Source organism: Crocuta crocuta, unplaced genomic scaffold, assembly GCF_008692635.1.
Source record: "Crocuta crocuta isolate KB4526 unplaced genomic scaffold, BGI_CrCroc_1.0 scaffold104, whole genome shotgun sequence".
In the NCBI taxonomy this organism is placed as follows: domain Eukaryota; kingdom Metazoa; phylum Chordata; class Mammalia; order Carnivora; family Hyaenidae; genus Crocuta; species Crocuta crocuta.
Window position 1 is genome coordinate 51,788 of NW_027529998.1, and position 14,234 is coordinate 66,021.

Here is a 14,234-nt window from a genome sequence, read left to right on the forward strand (position 1 = left end):
TCTCTCTCTCTCTCCTAGAAATAAATAAAAAACATTAAAAAAAAGTTAAAAAAAAAAAAGAAATACCATTTAAAAAATGTGTATACATACATACATACATACATACATACATACATAGAGAGGTGAAGGTAACTGTAATCACTTCATGGTTTATTATGCAGTTGCTTAGGTGTGAGTCAGGGGTTAATCTCAAATTGCACCACTGCAAGCTCTTCCTCAGGGTAGTCTTTACCTTTTGTTGGATGGTTTCTGTTTCCACCACTGGAGAGTATGCCCATGGGGTGTTTTGCCTAAAGTAAAAGATAAAGTGGATAGAAGAGGTTAAAATGTGTGACTAAGGGGCACCTTGGTGGCTCAGTCAGTTAAGGGTCCCACTTCGGCTCAGGTCATGATCTCATGGTTCATGGGTTCAAGCCCCATGTCAGGCTCTGTGCTGACAGCTCAGAACCTGGAGCAAGCTTCAGATTCTGTGTCTCCCTGTCTCTCTCTAACCCTCCTCTGCTCATGTTGTCTCTCTCTCTCAGAAATTAAAAAAAAAAATGTTTTTTAAAGTGTGACTAAGGTTGGTGGTGGGTACAAGCACATTACTGCGAAGATCAGATCTTGGAGTCCAGCTGGTGACATTAACTCCCTCTTTCATTTTATGTACCATTATGAACTCTACTGATGGTCACTTGGGAACTGTGTTATTTACTACAGGCACTGCTGACCTTCAGGGATGTGGCCATAGAATTCTCTCAGGAGGAGTGGGAATGCCTGAACCACAGTCAGCGGGATCTGTACAGGGATGTGATGTTAGACAACTATGGACACCTCCTCTTCTTGGGTGAGGACAACTCCTTCCAGATTTCCTAAACCACACTCAGGGTGTGAAGACTGTGTCTTGGAATCTTCCCATTTTTATGATTGGGATCCAGATCCCTGCAGTCAGGGAAAGATTTCAGGACTTTGTAGATGTAGAGAAATATCTTATCAATATCTATATCTTATCTATCAATATCAATATCTTCAAGATGTTTCTTTTCAGCTTCCCCTTCCTTAGGGTGACATCATTATTTGTACATTCATGGCAATTCTAAACATTAAGTGGCATACAATGGTATTTCTAATGTCTCAAATACCAATTTCTTACTCATTATTGTCGTGGTAGTACTCGGAAGTGGAGGTCAAGATATGAACATGGAAAATTCCTCCTGTCTGTTCCAAAAGGGCTGTTGGGCCAGAGCATTTGGGAAATCATTTTCTAGGATTCTATTATGTCTTGTCTTCTCAACTAAGCATAATGGTGGATCAGATTAGAATCTCCAAGAGTACTCATATTCCTTTTTTTCTAATAAATAGGTCTTGTTGTGACAAAGCCAGACCTGGTCATCTTTTTGGAACAAAAGAAGGCCATCTGGGATGTGAAGAGAAAGGGGACAGTAGCCTCCTACCCAGGTATGGGAATGAAGCAGCAGATGACAGAAGGTGGGGTCTGGGTGAGAAGGAGGAAGATAGACCTTAAAATGTGGTTTGAGCAGCTCTTCTTGAGTGGAAATTAGTTTGAAAAGGCCAGTTTTATATCCACCCTCTCACGTTGGACATCTGCTTTCCAACACATCACACTCTTATATTCTCTAAGTTCTCCTTCAGTTCCACGGAAGGTCTTTTACATCCACAATAAGAATCTCCATAATCTGATTGGTTCTCCACTGCTTGGAGGGTTTGGGGAAATCTCTATTCCTGAGGAAGTCTATGTTAATTGATTCGAGTTCTGTTTTGCTTTACGTGTGAAGTATGTCGGGGGGTGGTGGGCATCTTGAGGTTTGGTGCAAAAATCCCAGGAACACTGGAGGTAGACCTCACAAGTTTTCTGATTCATCATTTCTAGTATTACAGAGGCTTTAATCTTCATCATACAAAATAGAGACCCAGTATACATCAGATAACAAAGCAACTCTCTAAAATGAGAAAATCTAGTCTTTTATTTCACTTCAGATGTTCATTTCTTGAATTGCTTGGTTGGCTCAGATGTAAGCGTCTGAGTTGAGCTCAAGTCATGATCTCACAGTGGGTGAGTTTGAAGCCCTCAGCAGGCTCTCTGCTGTCAGTGCAGAGCCCACTTGGGATCCTCTGCCCTACTCTTTCTCAAAAGTGAAATATATGTTTTAAAAAATCCAGTTCACCTGGGTGGCTCAGTTTGTTAAGAGTCCAACTTTTGATTTTGGCTTAGGTCATGATCTCCGGGTTTTTGACTTCAAGCCCCACATGGGGCTGTGGGCTGACAGCGCAGAGCCTGTTTGGCTTCTGTCTTCCTCTTATCACTCTTTATCCCTTGCTCAAACAAACTTAAAAAATGTTTGAGTTCATCTTTTGTGTTTTAACTAAAATAAGAAATTTCCATTCAATGTATTCCATCTCTCAATAGTGAAATAATTTAAAGCACCTATTATTTTCCTAGAATTCTATATTAATTAATGCCATAGGGGAGCTAGGATATTTACAAGATAAAACTCACAGCCTATAATAAAGTCTCAATTGTTACCTTATTTTTCTTAATTGAATACTTTTATTTTTTTTGTAGAATATGAAGTTCCTGTCATTTTGTCCTATGTTTTCCCTTTGAGCAGTTATGTATGAGACTCCTTTATTAGATCAAAAGTCCTGATATGACACGGGCATGTGCTTTATGAGAAGTGAGATAGACAATTAGTAAATTTCTTATATTTATAAAAAGTTTTAATTATTAATGTAACTTCACTTCAGGAAAAATGAGGAAAAATGAATTACTAGTTTTTCTACTTTCCTCAGAATATATCTGAATTTAATCCCAAAGACTTTTTTTTTTAATAAAGTGATTGTGGGCCTATTTTACAATTTTGATGATGTTTATTCAGAAATGAAAGGTTTTGGGGCACATGGGTGACTCACAGGTTGAGCATCTGACTCTTGATTTCAGCTCAGGTCATGATTTCATGGTTTGTGAGTTCAAGCCTTAAGTCCATTTCTGCACCCACAGTGTGGAGTATGCTTGGGATTCTCTTCCTCTTTCTTTTACCTTCTCCTTTCTCCATCTCTCTCAAAATAAACTAAAAAAATGTCTTATAAAAAAACAGGAAAGGTTTTTGTTTGCTGGATTCTGAAGAATGGGTTATAGAGTAGCCTGAGTGCCTCAGTCGGTTAGGTCTTCAACATCACCTCAGGCCATGATCTTATGGTTTTTGAGTTGGAGCCCGGCATCAGGCTCTGTGCTAACAGCTCAGAGCCTGCAGCTTGCTTCAGATTTTATGTCCCCCTCTCTTCTTGCCTCTCCCCCACTTGCATGCTCTCTAAGACAAACATTAAAAAACTAAAAAGAATGGATTATACCCTTAAATTCTGTGGGAGAGGAGGGATCTATTAACATAATACATCTTTAAATGTCTTGAGTGCTTAATGCATAAAAGTTTTCATGAGAGTTTTCCATGGTTGGTTTTCATGAATATTCTTTACAATTTTAATGCCCATGAAGACATGCCTGTAATTCAAAGTGTTGCTTTTTTATGGGTTTACAGTCAGAGCTGAACATGATAGCTACATAGGGGCACCTGGGCTCAGGTCATTATCTCCTGGTTCAGAAGTCCGAGCCCTGCATCGGACTCTGTGCTGACAGTGTGGAGCCTGCTTGGGATTCTTTATTTCTTTCACTCTCTGTTCCTCTTCTGCTTTTGCTTTCTCTCTCTCAAAAGAAGCTTTAAAAAATTATATATATAGTAGACTTCTTTAAAATAATTCATCATCAGGGCGCCTGGGTGGCTCAGTTGGTTAAGCATCCAACTTCGGCTCTCGTCATGATCTCAGGGTTTCTGGGTTTGAGACCCGCGTCGGGCTCTGTGCTTACAGCTAGTTCAGAGCCTGAGCCTGCTTCGGATTCTGTATCTCCCTCTCTCACGCTGACTCTCTCTCTCTCTCAGAAAAAAAAAAAAGGAAAAAAAAAACCTTTAAAATAATTCATCATTTTCACGTACTATTTTGTGGGTTATATTTTGTCTGGTTTTGCATTCCATAATAATGTGCTTCCTTGTATATAGAACTTTCCGTGACATAATTTAAGTGGGATTTTGTTTTTACCTGAGTATTTTGTCTTAGGGTAACAACTTTCAACTCATTACATGTTTGGACAATGTGAGTCTAACACAACTAGGAATCAGCTTTATACCCTTTGCCAATAAAAGTATCTTAATTGTCTGTAGGAATATTACGCACGCATCCTTTGTGAGTCAAGTCTGCATTTCTTTCCTTGATTCGTCCTAAGTGAATGTTGTATCCTCTCCAGGTGATTTGTCCTAATAATAGAATAAATTTCATCATGTTTTTATTGGTGAATGTATTGTCTGTATGTATTTTCATTCTGGTTACCTTAGAGATTACTTCAAACCTCTTAAAGGGAAAAGAAACCTTCACATATGCTTCTAGTGCCGAGCTCAACACCGGGCCTGAACTCTTGAACTGTGATACTATGCCCTGAGCTAAAATCAGGAGTTGGACGCTTAACTGAATGAGCCACCTTCATGCCCCTAACAAACCATTTTAAGGTGATATGGTCAATTTTATACAAAACTCTTCTACCTATCTCCACACCTGCACCCACTTTATATTGATGGTATCACAAATTGTTTTTATATTGCATATATTATTACCTAGATTAGATTTTTATGCTTTTAAGAAAAAGTCTGTAGCAGAAACAAATGACTTATCATACCTTGTTACACTACAGGTTTCTATCATTGTATAAATATCTATACTTATCTGAGAGCTTGTTGTGGTCATGTGGTTCCGGTTACTCTTAAGAATCCTTTTACTTCAACTAGGAGAACTTTTTTTCTTTTAATATTTATTCATTTTTTGAGAGGCAGAGGCAGAATCTGAAGCAGGCTCCAGGTTCTAAGCCATCAGCACAGATTCTGACACAGGGCTTGAACTCATGAACCATTAGATCATGACTCAAGTCGAGTTGGACACTTGATCAACCGAGCCACCCAGGTGCCCCAGAAGGATTTCTTTCTTCCTTTAACATTTCTTGTAGGACGAGTCTTCTGGTAAACATAGAGGGGTTTTGACTTGACGAAGTCTTCATTTCTACACTCATGGGAAATAGTTGTGCCATGTATGTTATTTTTGGTGGATATTTTTTGATCTTTCAGTATTTGAATGCATTGTTCCAAGTTTTTCTTTCTAGAAGATCTAGTGAGAATCCCACTAAAAATCTTATAGGAGCTCTCTTGTACAAGGTGAGTTGCTTTGTCATGCTTTTCAAAATTGTCTTTTCACTGGTCATTTTTGAGAGGTTACAACGTGTCACTGTGTTCATGTCTTGATTTTTTTAATCACTTTTTATTTAGATTCTAATTATTTAACATACAGTGCACTATTGGTTTCAGTATAGTTCAGTGGTTCATCACTTATATATGACATACAGTTCTGATCATCACAAGTGCTTTCCTTAATACCAGTCACCCACCAACCTCGCTCTCACCCATCTCCCTCCATTGATATTTATTCTACTGCAAATTTAGGGAGCTTGTGAATTTGTCTCTTCTTTCCACACACATGGGAACTACAAGCCTTTAGTTCTTCATGGAAAATCTCTGCCCCCTTTTCCTCTCGTCTCCTTATGGGGTCCCCTTAATGTACACATTGGTCTACTTGTAGGTGCCCCACGGGTCCCTAGTCCTTTTCCACATTTTTCTTTGGTTCTCTTGGATAATTTAAAACAAGGGGTCGTTAGATTCTCTGATACTTTCTTCTGCTTGATCTAGTCTGTTGTGGACTCCTTCGTGGATTTTTACATTAAGTGATTCTACACTTGGGCTCCCAATTTCTGGGTGATTGTTTGTTATCCTTTATCTCTTTGGGTTTACATTTTGGTCCTGCATAGTTTTTCTGCTATCATTTAGTTACCTACCTGTTTTCTCTTCTTCCTCCATGCACAGCTTTGTAATGTGTTTTCCTTGAATTCTTTGTCACATCATCAATACTTCCTTATTAAGTTAAGGTCAGTTTTGGAGATTTCGTTCTTATGACGGGAACAAGTCCTATTTCTTTGTGGACTTGTGATCTTTGTTGAGATGAGCAAATTAAAAAAAAAAAACAGCCTCTGGGTCAGGCTTATGAACTTGTTTGTACAGGAGAACACAAATAGTAACTTGCAATGTCTGAATTTTTGTGATTTCCCAGTTTACAAGAGTATAGTTACTTCTTTAGTGCCCATGGTACCTTCCTCTGTTGTCTTCAGCTCTGTAGTCTCTCTGGTGTCTAAACAAACGCTTTTTGCCTGAGCAGCCTCCATAGTGCATCCAGAAGGTGCTGTCATTCCGTCTGCTTGTCATGTCCTGCATGACAGAAACCAGTCCCTCAGGCAGCTACAAACAAGCCAGATCACTGAACATACAGGACACTCACGTGTTTGTCTCCGGATGAGAGGTAACAGTTTTTGCTCAGTGTTGCCATGGAGTGTCAGGAAGGGTGGGCAGCTGTCTTGGGCAAGTGTCACAAACTTTGATGTGGCTCTTCTTCATTTGTACTTGCCTGGGTGTGCTAGGACTCCTCATTGCCTTCTGGAGCACTCAGAGAGGTAAATTGGTCTATGTTTGTCTCCATGGAGGAGCCATGTCCTGGTGCTCCCTATTTCTCCACTGCTGATGTCCTGTGATGGGTATTAATTTTGCATATTAGCATTTTACCATATACGCATGTGAGTTTAATAAGAGAGATAACTTACTGTGTGCCTTGTACTTTTGTCTTTGCATAACACCATCGGCCTGTTGCAAAGTCAGTTTGAGAATATTCAGTCTCAAGACTGATCGAGGAAGAAATGGAATTTGCGGCTCTTAGTATTTATACTTAATGAATGGCTTGGATGAAGATGGAGGGTAGTGAAGGGCAGAAAGGATGTTGTGACGCTTATAACCAAAGTGGGACAAGTGCCCTTAGTGGAGTCCTTACTGCCAGAAGAGATCAAGGGTACAAGATATTCGGGACAAAAACCTCACCTTAAGTCAGTTATAGGTCAACCCAAGGACCAAAATCTTTTTTTGGAAACTTTTTAAAAACTGTTTCTAATTTCTGAGAGAGAGAGAGAGAGAGAGAGAGAGAGAGAGAGAGAGAGAGAGAAAGCAGGGGAGGGCCAGAGGGTGATGGAGACATAATTGGAAGCAGGCTCAAGGCTCTGAGCTGTTAGCACAGAGCCCAGTGTGGGGCTTGAACTCACAAACCAGGAGATTGTGACCTGGGCCAAGGTCAGACGGCCAACCAACTGAGTTGAGCCGCACAGGTGCCCATCCAAAGTCCATTTTTAATCCTATATATTCTCTGGAAGGACATTTGGAAGTTCTGGAAAATCAACCAGTCCATGCCAAAACTAATTATTGAAATCGTTTCAAATATAAGATAGGACTAATCATTCACTTTCCAAAAGACATTTAAAAGGGAAGATAAAAATTCTAAATGTAATTGTTTTTTGAGAAATTCTTTTCAGAGGCTTCATTCTTCTTCCACCAATACATACTCCTCCTTTTCCAAAGTCTCTAAATTTGATAAAAACCAGACACTCCTATTCCAAACATGACTGTCCACTGGTATCACATAATACTTAATTTGGATCAAGTTCTTATGTACTGTGAACTTCAGAAAGCCATTAGTCAGAATTCTATCGTCCATACTTGCCAAAGTGTTTATGATGGAGACACACCTTACCAAGGGAAAGAATCTGGGGAAAAACATGCATCAAGGATCAAATCCTACTAAATTTCAGAGAATTTAGTTTCCAGAACTGCAGATTAAAAGTAACAAACATGGGACCGTCTCTTATAAAGGCTCAAATCCTATTGTACATCATTGTATCCTTCCTGGAGAGAAGACTTACAGCTGCAGCAACTCTGGTGAAGCTTTTAACTAGTCTTCCCAACTTGCTCAACAGCAGAGATTTCATAACGGGAAGAAACCTTACAAATATAACAATGTGGCAAAGACTAAGGCAAAGCTAAGTACCCCTCAAAACTTGTCAACATGAGGTAATACATACTGGGGAGAAGGCTGGTAAGTGTCTTGAAAAGTGTGGCAAAGGCTTTATGCAGGACTACCAACTGTGTGAACATCAGAGTGTGTACCGAAAGAAACACTACAAATATAAAAGTCCTGGGGAGATACCCTACAGATGTCAAGGACGTTGGCCAAGTTTACTTAGAACTGAACTCTTAATCGACATCAGAGAAACTACAATGGATAAAATCCCCAGAAACGCAATGAAGGATGAAAACCTTCACTTTTGACATATATTTTAAAACAACAGACTCTTTATAAAGATTTAAAAAATTACAGTTGTGAACCAATGGCACACTGTGTGATGGAATGTGAAATCTACATAAACTCAGAATTCACAGCAGAAAGAAGTCCATACCATTTTTGAGACATGATTCTAAATCAGAGTATTAGAAAAATCCAAAGTAAAAACACTCAGATCATTTATTTAGCCTTGGACAATGGAGGTGGTATGGGATGCCAACCCCTCCACAGTTGAAAATCTTTAACTTGTGAGTCCCCAAACTTAAAAGCATAAGTGCGTTTCCATGGAAATAATCTGTTGTTGACTAGAAGCCTCACTAGAACATAGTCAATATCCCATTCTTATTATGTGGTCCAATTATATACAGCATTTTTATTATACAGTAAGGTTGAGAAAAGAAAATATTAAGGAAATCCTAATGAAAACACATTTATATTACGCATGCATATGTAAACTCATTGTAAATCCATACGTACTCAACAATGAGCCCCGATCTGAGTAGCATGGAAAGCACAACTCAAAGATCCTTCTATCTGAGGAACAAGAATGGTTCTTGAATGCTTGAAATGGGTATATTGACCAAGGATCACACAGTGGTTTTGCACTGGTTTGTTTGGAGTGGGTTTGAACTTAATACATTTTCATTAATAACACTGGATTATTAATAACACAATGGATTTCAATGTGTTAACTCTGTGTTAATGAATGATGTTCTCCTACCCCAACTTTAGCCTGCCCCACCTTCATTAAGGTTGCAGGTAAATAGTGACACAAAGAACACTTGACCTTTGAACAACATGGGTTGGAACTATGTGGGTCCATTTAGAGTCAGGCTTATTTATAGTACAGCAATGTATTTTCTTTTCTGACTTTTTAAAAAATTTTCCATTAATCTTTTATTTCTGAGACACACACACACACACACACACACACACACACACACACACACACGGCATGAGCAGGGGAGAGTCAGAGAGAGATACAGAATCTGAAACATGCTCCAGGCTCTGAGCTAGCTGTGAGCACAGAGCTCGATGTGGGGCTCGAACCCACAAACTGCGAGATCATATCCTGAGCCAAAGTTGGATGCTTAACCGACTGAACCACCCAGGTGCCTTCAACTTGTGCTTGTGAAAGCAATAAGATGATATCTCTAATGATTTATTTTCCCCATTCATGTATTCTATCTCCCTTATTGTGACAGCTGGGACATTACGATACTTTTCATATGGATGATACAGAAGTACTATCGAGAGCGTAGCTGGTCCATTTCTTGATACCGTGGCCAATAAATCCATCTTGTATAACCAGACTGGCTACAGGGGATTAAATGGACTCTAGCTCCGTCCAGCAGCATATAGAGTAGATAAAAGCCACCAGAGTCACAAAGTAGTTCCTGCTTGGACTTTCGCAATAAACTTTGTGAAAGAGTGTCCACTCCCCTTAGAGAAAAACTCCGCAGAGTTTACCATCCTCCACTCATTTAGGTTTGAATTGTGCATTCTAGACATAGCCCAGGAAGTGGACCCTAAATAAGGGTCCATGGTCCCTAAATAAGGGTCCATGGTCCCTAAATAAGGCATCTGCCCCACTTCCTTCCACTCTCTCTGCCTTCACTAAGCCTTGATGTCAAGGCATATAGGGTCCATCCTCCAGAATTTGTAAGTAATAAGCTTTATGTGTTTCAGTGTCTTTGTTTTCTTTTATTGAACTATAGTTCACAATCTACTGACCATGGGTTCTACTCAACTAATTGAACAAACTTATTAAAAATATAATTATAAGCCATATGTACAGATTTCTCAGTTACTGTTTTTAACATTTTTACCCTCTTTTTGTTTGCTTATGTTTTTATAAGTACACAGAACACAAAATTTTATGCACAGAATGCAATGTTATATGAAGCAAAAGATACATTGTGGGTTTTTTGTTCTTACCGTTTTTAATGTTTATTTTTGAGAGAGAGACAGAGCATGAGCATAAGCAGCAGAGGGATAACTAGAGACAGAGACAGAATTTAAAGCAGTCTCTAGGTTCTGAGGTCTCAGCACAGAGCCTCACATGGGGCACAAACTCCTAAATCATGAGATCATGACCTGAGTGGAAGTTGGATGTTTAAGCAACTAAGTCACTCAGGCATCTCGCTAAGGATGCATTTTGGAGTAAAAGAACTAACTAGGAAGAAGTGTGAGTATAGCGGTGTGTGTGTAAATGTATGTGTACCTGGATCTTTAGAAGGTAAGAGTATATTAGATCAAATGAGGTAATTTCGGAATTTCAAAATTGATTACCTAGCACACAAAAATATTATAGATTCATAATGGTAATAAGTGTCCCTCTTCTATTGGATTTCTATCTTCTAAATCTCATGGATCTTGGCTTGAAAATCTCCCCATGTAAATCCTGTCTCATCTACCTGCCTATTACTTATGCAGAATGTACTCTCTTTTCCTTGTTCAAATGTTCAGGGACTGTTGCTTGTTGGATATACTCAGGGATTTTAAGAATGGTTTGCATGAAATGACATGGTGTTCCAAAATTATTTTGATTATGGGAGTAATTCCACAATGAACATACTAAATTCCATACAGTTTAATTGCTGCATTTCACTTCTTCCTCTCAACTGGACAAGAATACTAAGGAAGATTTCTTTAGTTCCTGTTCTTTTCCCTTCTTGGAAGTGACATCGTCTAAGTTCTCCATGTTAGTATAATGGTTCGATTAGGTGAAAATTTTCAGATTCATGAGTCATGGGTTGTTTTCACATTGATTTGAGGAGACCGAGCATAGGACATTGCTTGGTCCTTACTAGATGTTCTAAATGTAGGGAGAAAACAGTATTGTAATAGGAGTAATCTTGCAGCCCAAAGGAAAATATGAACATCTGGGCTGAAGCCCTGCCATGCATTCTTCACATGGGAAGAGGACACCAATCCAAGGTTGTACTGCTGACTCTGAATTGAAAAGGATACACTTTGCTGGTTTTCTTTCCAAATCATCTTGAGTTTTTCCATGTCCTCCTCTCCATTTCAGTGATGAAGGCATCAGAGCTGTCCTTCTACCCTGTGTTATGGAGACCCCATTTTCACCACTCTCCTATTCCCATATAAGCTACATGGGCTCTTGTTAATCCAAAGGGCAATTGTCGGTAACCGGTATGGAGGCCATACCGGAGATCTAAATACAATATTGGAAGAATAGGAAAACACCATCAATGGGCCACAGGATTAGGTCAGGCACTTGGCACTGAGACAGCTGTGAGGACAGATAGAACACGATGATAGTAACCTTGAATAGGAAGATAGGTCCTACTAAAAACATACAGAGAACTCTTGAAATGCTGGGAAAGATCTGGTAGGGAGCTCCCTGTGGTCAGTGCAAAGTCTTAGGAAGGTACTTGTGATGAACAAATGTGACAGACCTGGGGACTTGGGAAATGTAGTTTTCTGGGATTGTGGGAGGTCAGATGCTTTCCTCATGTTTTCATGAATTTCCTGGTTTCCTGAGGATCAGTTACTCTTAGATACAATAGATAACTGTCCTTTCCCAGGCCCACATATGCGGCAGTAGCTGGAGAGGGGAAATTGGAGGATTTAAACATTATAGCCATTGCTTTAACATCTACACATGACCGTAGATGTTGAAGATGAAGACAGCTTCTGCACACTAGTAGTCAGAGCCAGCAAGGCGTGTGGTGTGGTTCCACAAAGCACTGGTACCCCAGGTATACAGCCCCCCACACCTCTGATCCCTATGGTTGATGACCTCCCAGGCATCTTGGCTCACAGCGAGCAGGGACTTCTGTCCCTTCCGTGCAGCCTCACGGTGAATCTACCCCTGGGCTCTCAACTGTTTGCAAGACACAGATTCGTTGGGAAGCAGACCACCAGTCATCAGCAGTGAGTAGGTCTGTCTCAAATAGGCCACTCAGTTTTTAGATTACATGTCTCTGTTGTTTTACAGCCTATGTTATTTTCCTCCCCCATCCTGACCTGAGTGGAAAGAGGATTTTTATAAGTTGTACTCACCTTTCACATTGGCTCAACTGAAAGATAATTCATTCATTAGTACTTGTTATTCTGTTGTAAACCATACCATGAAATGTTGATGTGTACTTACAGAAAAGAAAATGTAAACAGAGGGGTACCTGGCTAGCTCAGGCAGCAGAATACATGATTCTTGAACTCTAGGTTCTAAGTTAAAGGCCTACATTGGGCGTAAAGATTACTTTAAAAAATTTTTTCAAATACAACTTTTCTGAGTCTGGATGCCTCAATCAGTTAGGTCATGATCTCACGGTTGATAGGTTGGTGCCCCATGTGAGGCTCTGTGCTGACAGCTTAGACCTTGGAGCCTGCTTTGGATTCTGTCTCCCTCTTTATCTCTGCCCCTCCCCTGTTGCACTCAGTCTCACTCTCTCAGAATTAACAAAGAAAATTTTAAAAATAGAACTCCCCTACAACCCAGCAATTCCATTACTGGGTACTTACCCAACGAATACAAAAACAATACTTCAACATTACTATAACAGCATAATTTAAAATAGCCAAGAAGCCCAAGTGTCCATGAGGAGAAAAATAGATAAAGAAGACATGGTGTATACAATGGAATATTAGTCATAGAAAGGAATGAAATCTTACCATTTGCAAAGATCTGGATGGAGCTAGAGAGTATAATGGTAAGTGAAATAAGTCAGAGAAAGACAAATACCATGACTGCCCTCATGTAGAATTTAGGAAACAAAACAAACGAGCAACAGGGAAGAGACAAAACAGGAAAGAGATTCAAGTATAGACAACAAATTGAAGGTTGCCACAAGGGAGGTGGGGGGGGGTTGGATCAAACAGGTGATGACAATTAAGGAGAGTGTACTTGTTATGCTGAGCTGAGAGTGATTAAAATGAAAAGTTTTCCGAAACCCTTAAAAAATAAAAGAGAACGTGTATTTTGTGCTCTGTATGCAGTAAGTAGGTTGATGCACATGTCTCATAAAATAGCTCAGACACCCTAGAGTGTCCTCGGATTTTTCCATTTCTTCCCTCTGGTATTTTCTGCGCCCATCATTTTGCTCATACGTGTTACTCGTGGCCCAGTGTACCTGCCCCACCCGCAGGCATCAAACCGTGTTCCATGCAGGAGAGGAGGCAGTGTAATTCTGACAGGACTTAGAGAATTCACTTTGAAGTCTTTCCTTTTTCATTCAGGAAGGCCCTCTTCCCCAAGGGACTACTCCCTTCAAGTCTTTGACCAGAAATGTGATATAAAGGCTAGTCTAATTAGAAATAGTAGTGCCAGTGGACACATAAGGTATTTGCAAGTGGCTCTTGTTCTCTGAACTGTTTCACAACATCAGAAAAAAGGCCATCACACTTTTACCTGAAATTAGCCCTTAAAATTTAGAGTATCCTGAAACTTAGTGCACAGGCATTTATTCTACATGCAAATGGACAGCCGATGAAGAGCTGCTTATATCTGTAGTTATTTATGGTCTTACGGTAAAAGCCATCAAGTAGAGATTTATACTGAGAATGCTATATTCCTTTCCTTTATAATATATAACATTTATGTCTTGTATACATTTCATTATTTACTTCATAAAATATTTAGATAAGTTCCAATTCACTTTAATCTTGATTGCTTTCATTCAAGAATATAAACATTCTCGATCCTAGGAAGCTCAAGGAAGCTTTTAAGAATTGAGAGAAGGGATAAATAGAAGAGGAACCCAACACAGATTGTGTTAGAGTCCGTTTCACTTCCGAATAAAGTAAATGTGTTGTGTATGGTTCTGTGAGAGAGAGAGAACAGGAGCATGATCACAGAGGGTTTGTAAGAGTGACTTATCTGTGGAGAACTCAAGGATGATCTATGACTTAGTTACTGCAGAGGTTCAAATTTAGCCTTCATCAGAATCACCTAGAGCACTTGTAAA

At 39.5% G+C, this 14,234-nt stretch overlaps 1 protein-coding gene and 1 long non-coding RNA gene across 2 annotated transcripts in view; one reads left to right on the forward strand and one right to left on the reverse strand.

Moving 5' to 3' along the window:
* LOC144231104 (uncharacterized) overlaps positions 1–14,234 on the reverse strand; it is a 40,850-nt gene that overhangs the window by 3,116 nt on the left and 23,500 nt on the right. Inside the window, exon 2 of the long non-coding RNA XR_013334984.1 lies at positions 233–290. This is a non-coding gene — a long non-coding RNA (uncharacterized LOC144231104). The remainder of the gene's footprint in view (positions 1–232; positions 291–14,234) is intronic.
* Positions 667–14,234, forward strand: part of LOC144231110 (uncharacterized) — a 28,579-nt gene continuing 15,011 nt past the window's right edge. The window contains 2 exon segments of the mRNA XM_077763498.1: positions 667–826; positions 1,342–1,437. Coding sequence (XP_077619624.1) covers positions 667–826; positions 1,342–1,437 — 256 coding nt within the window.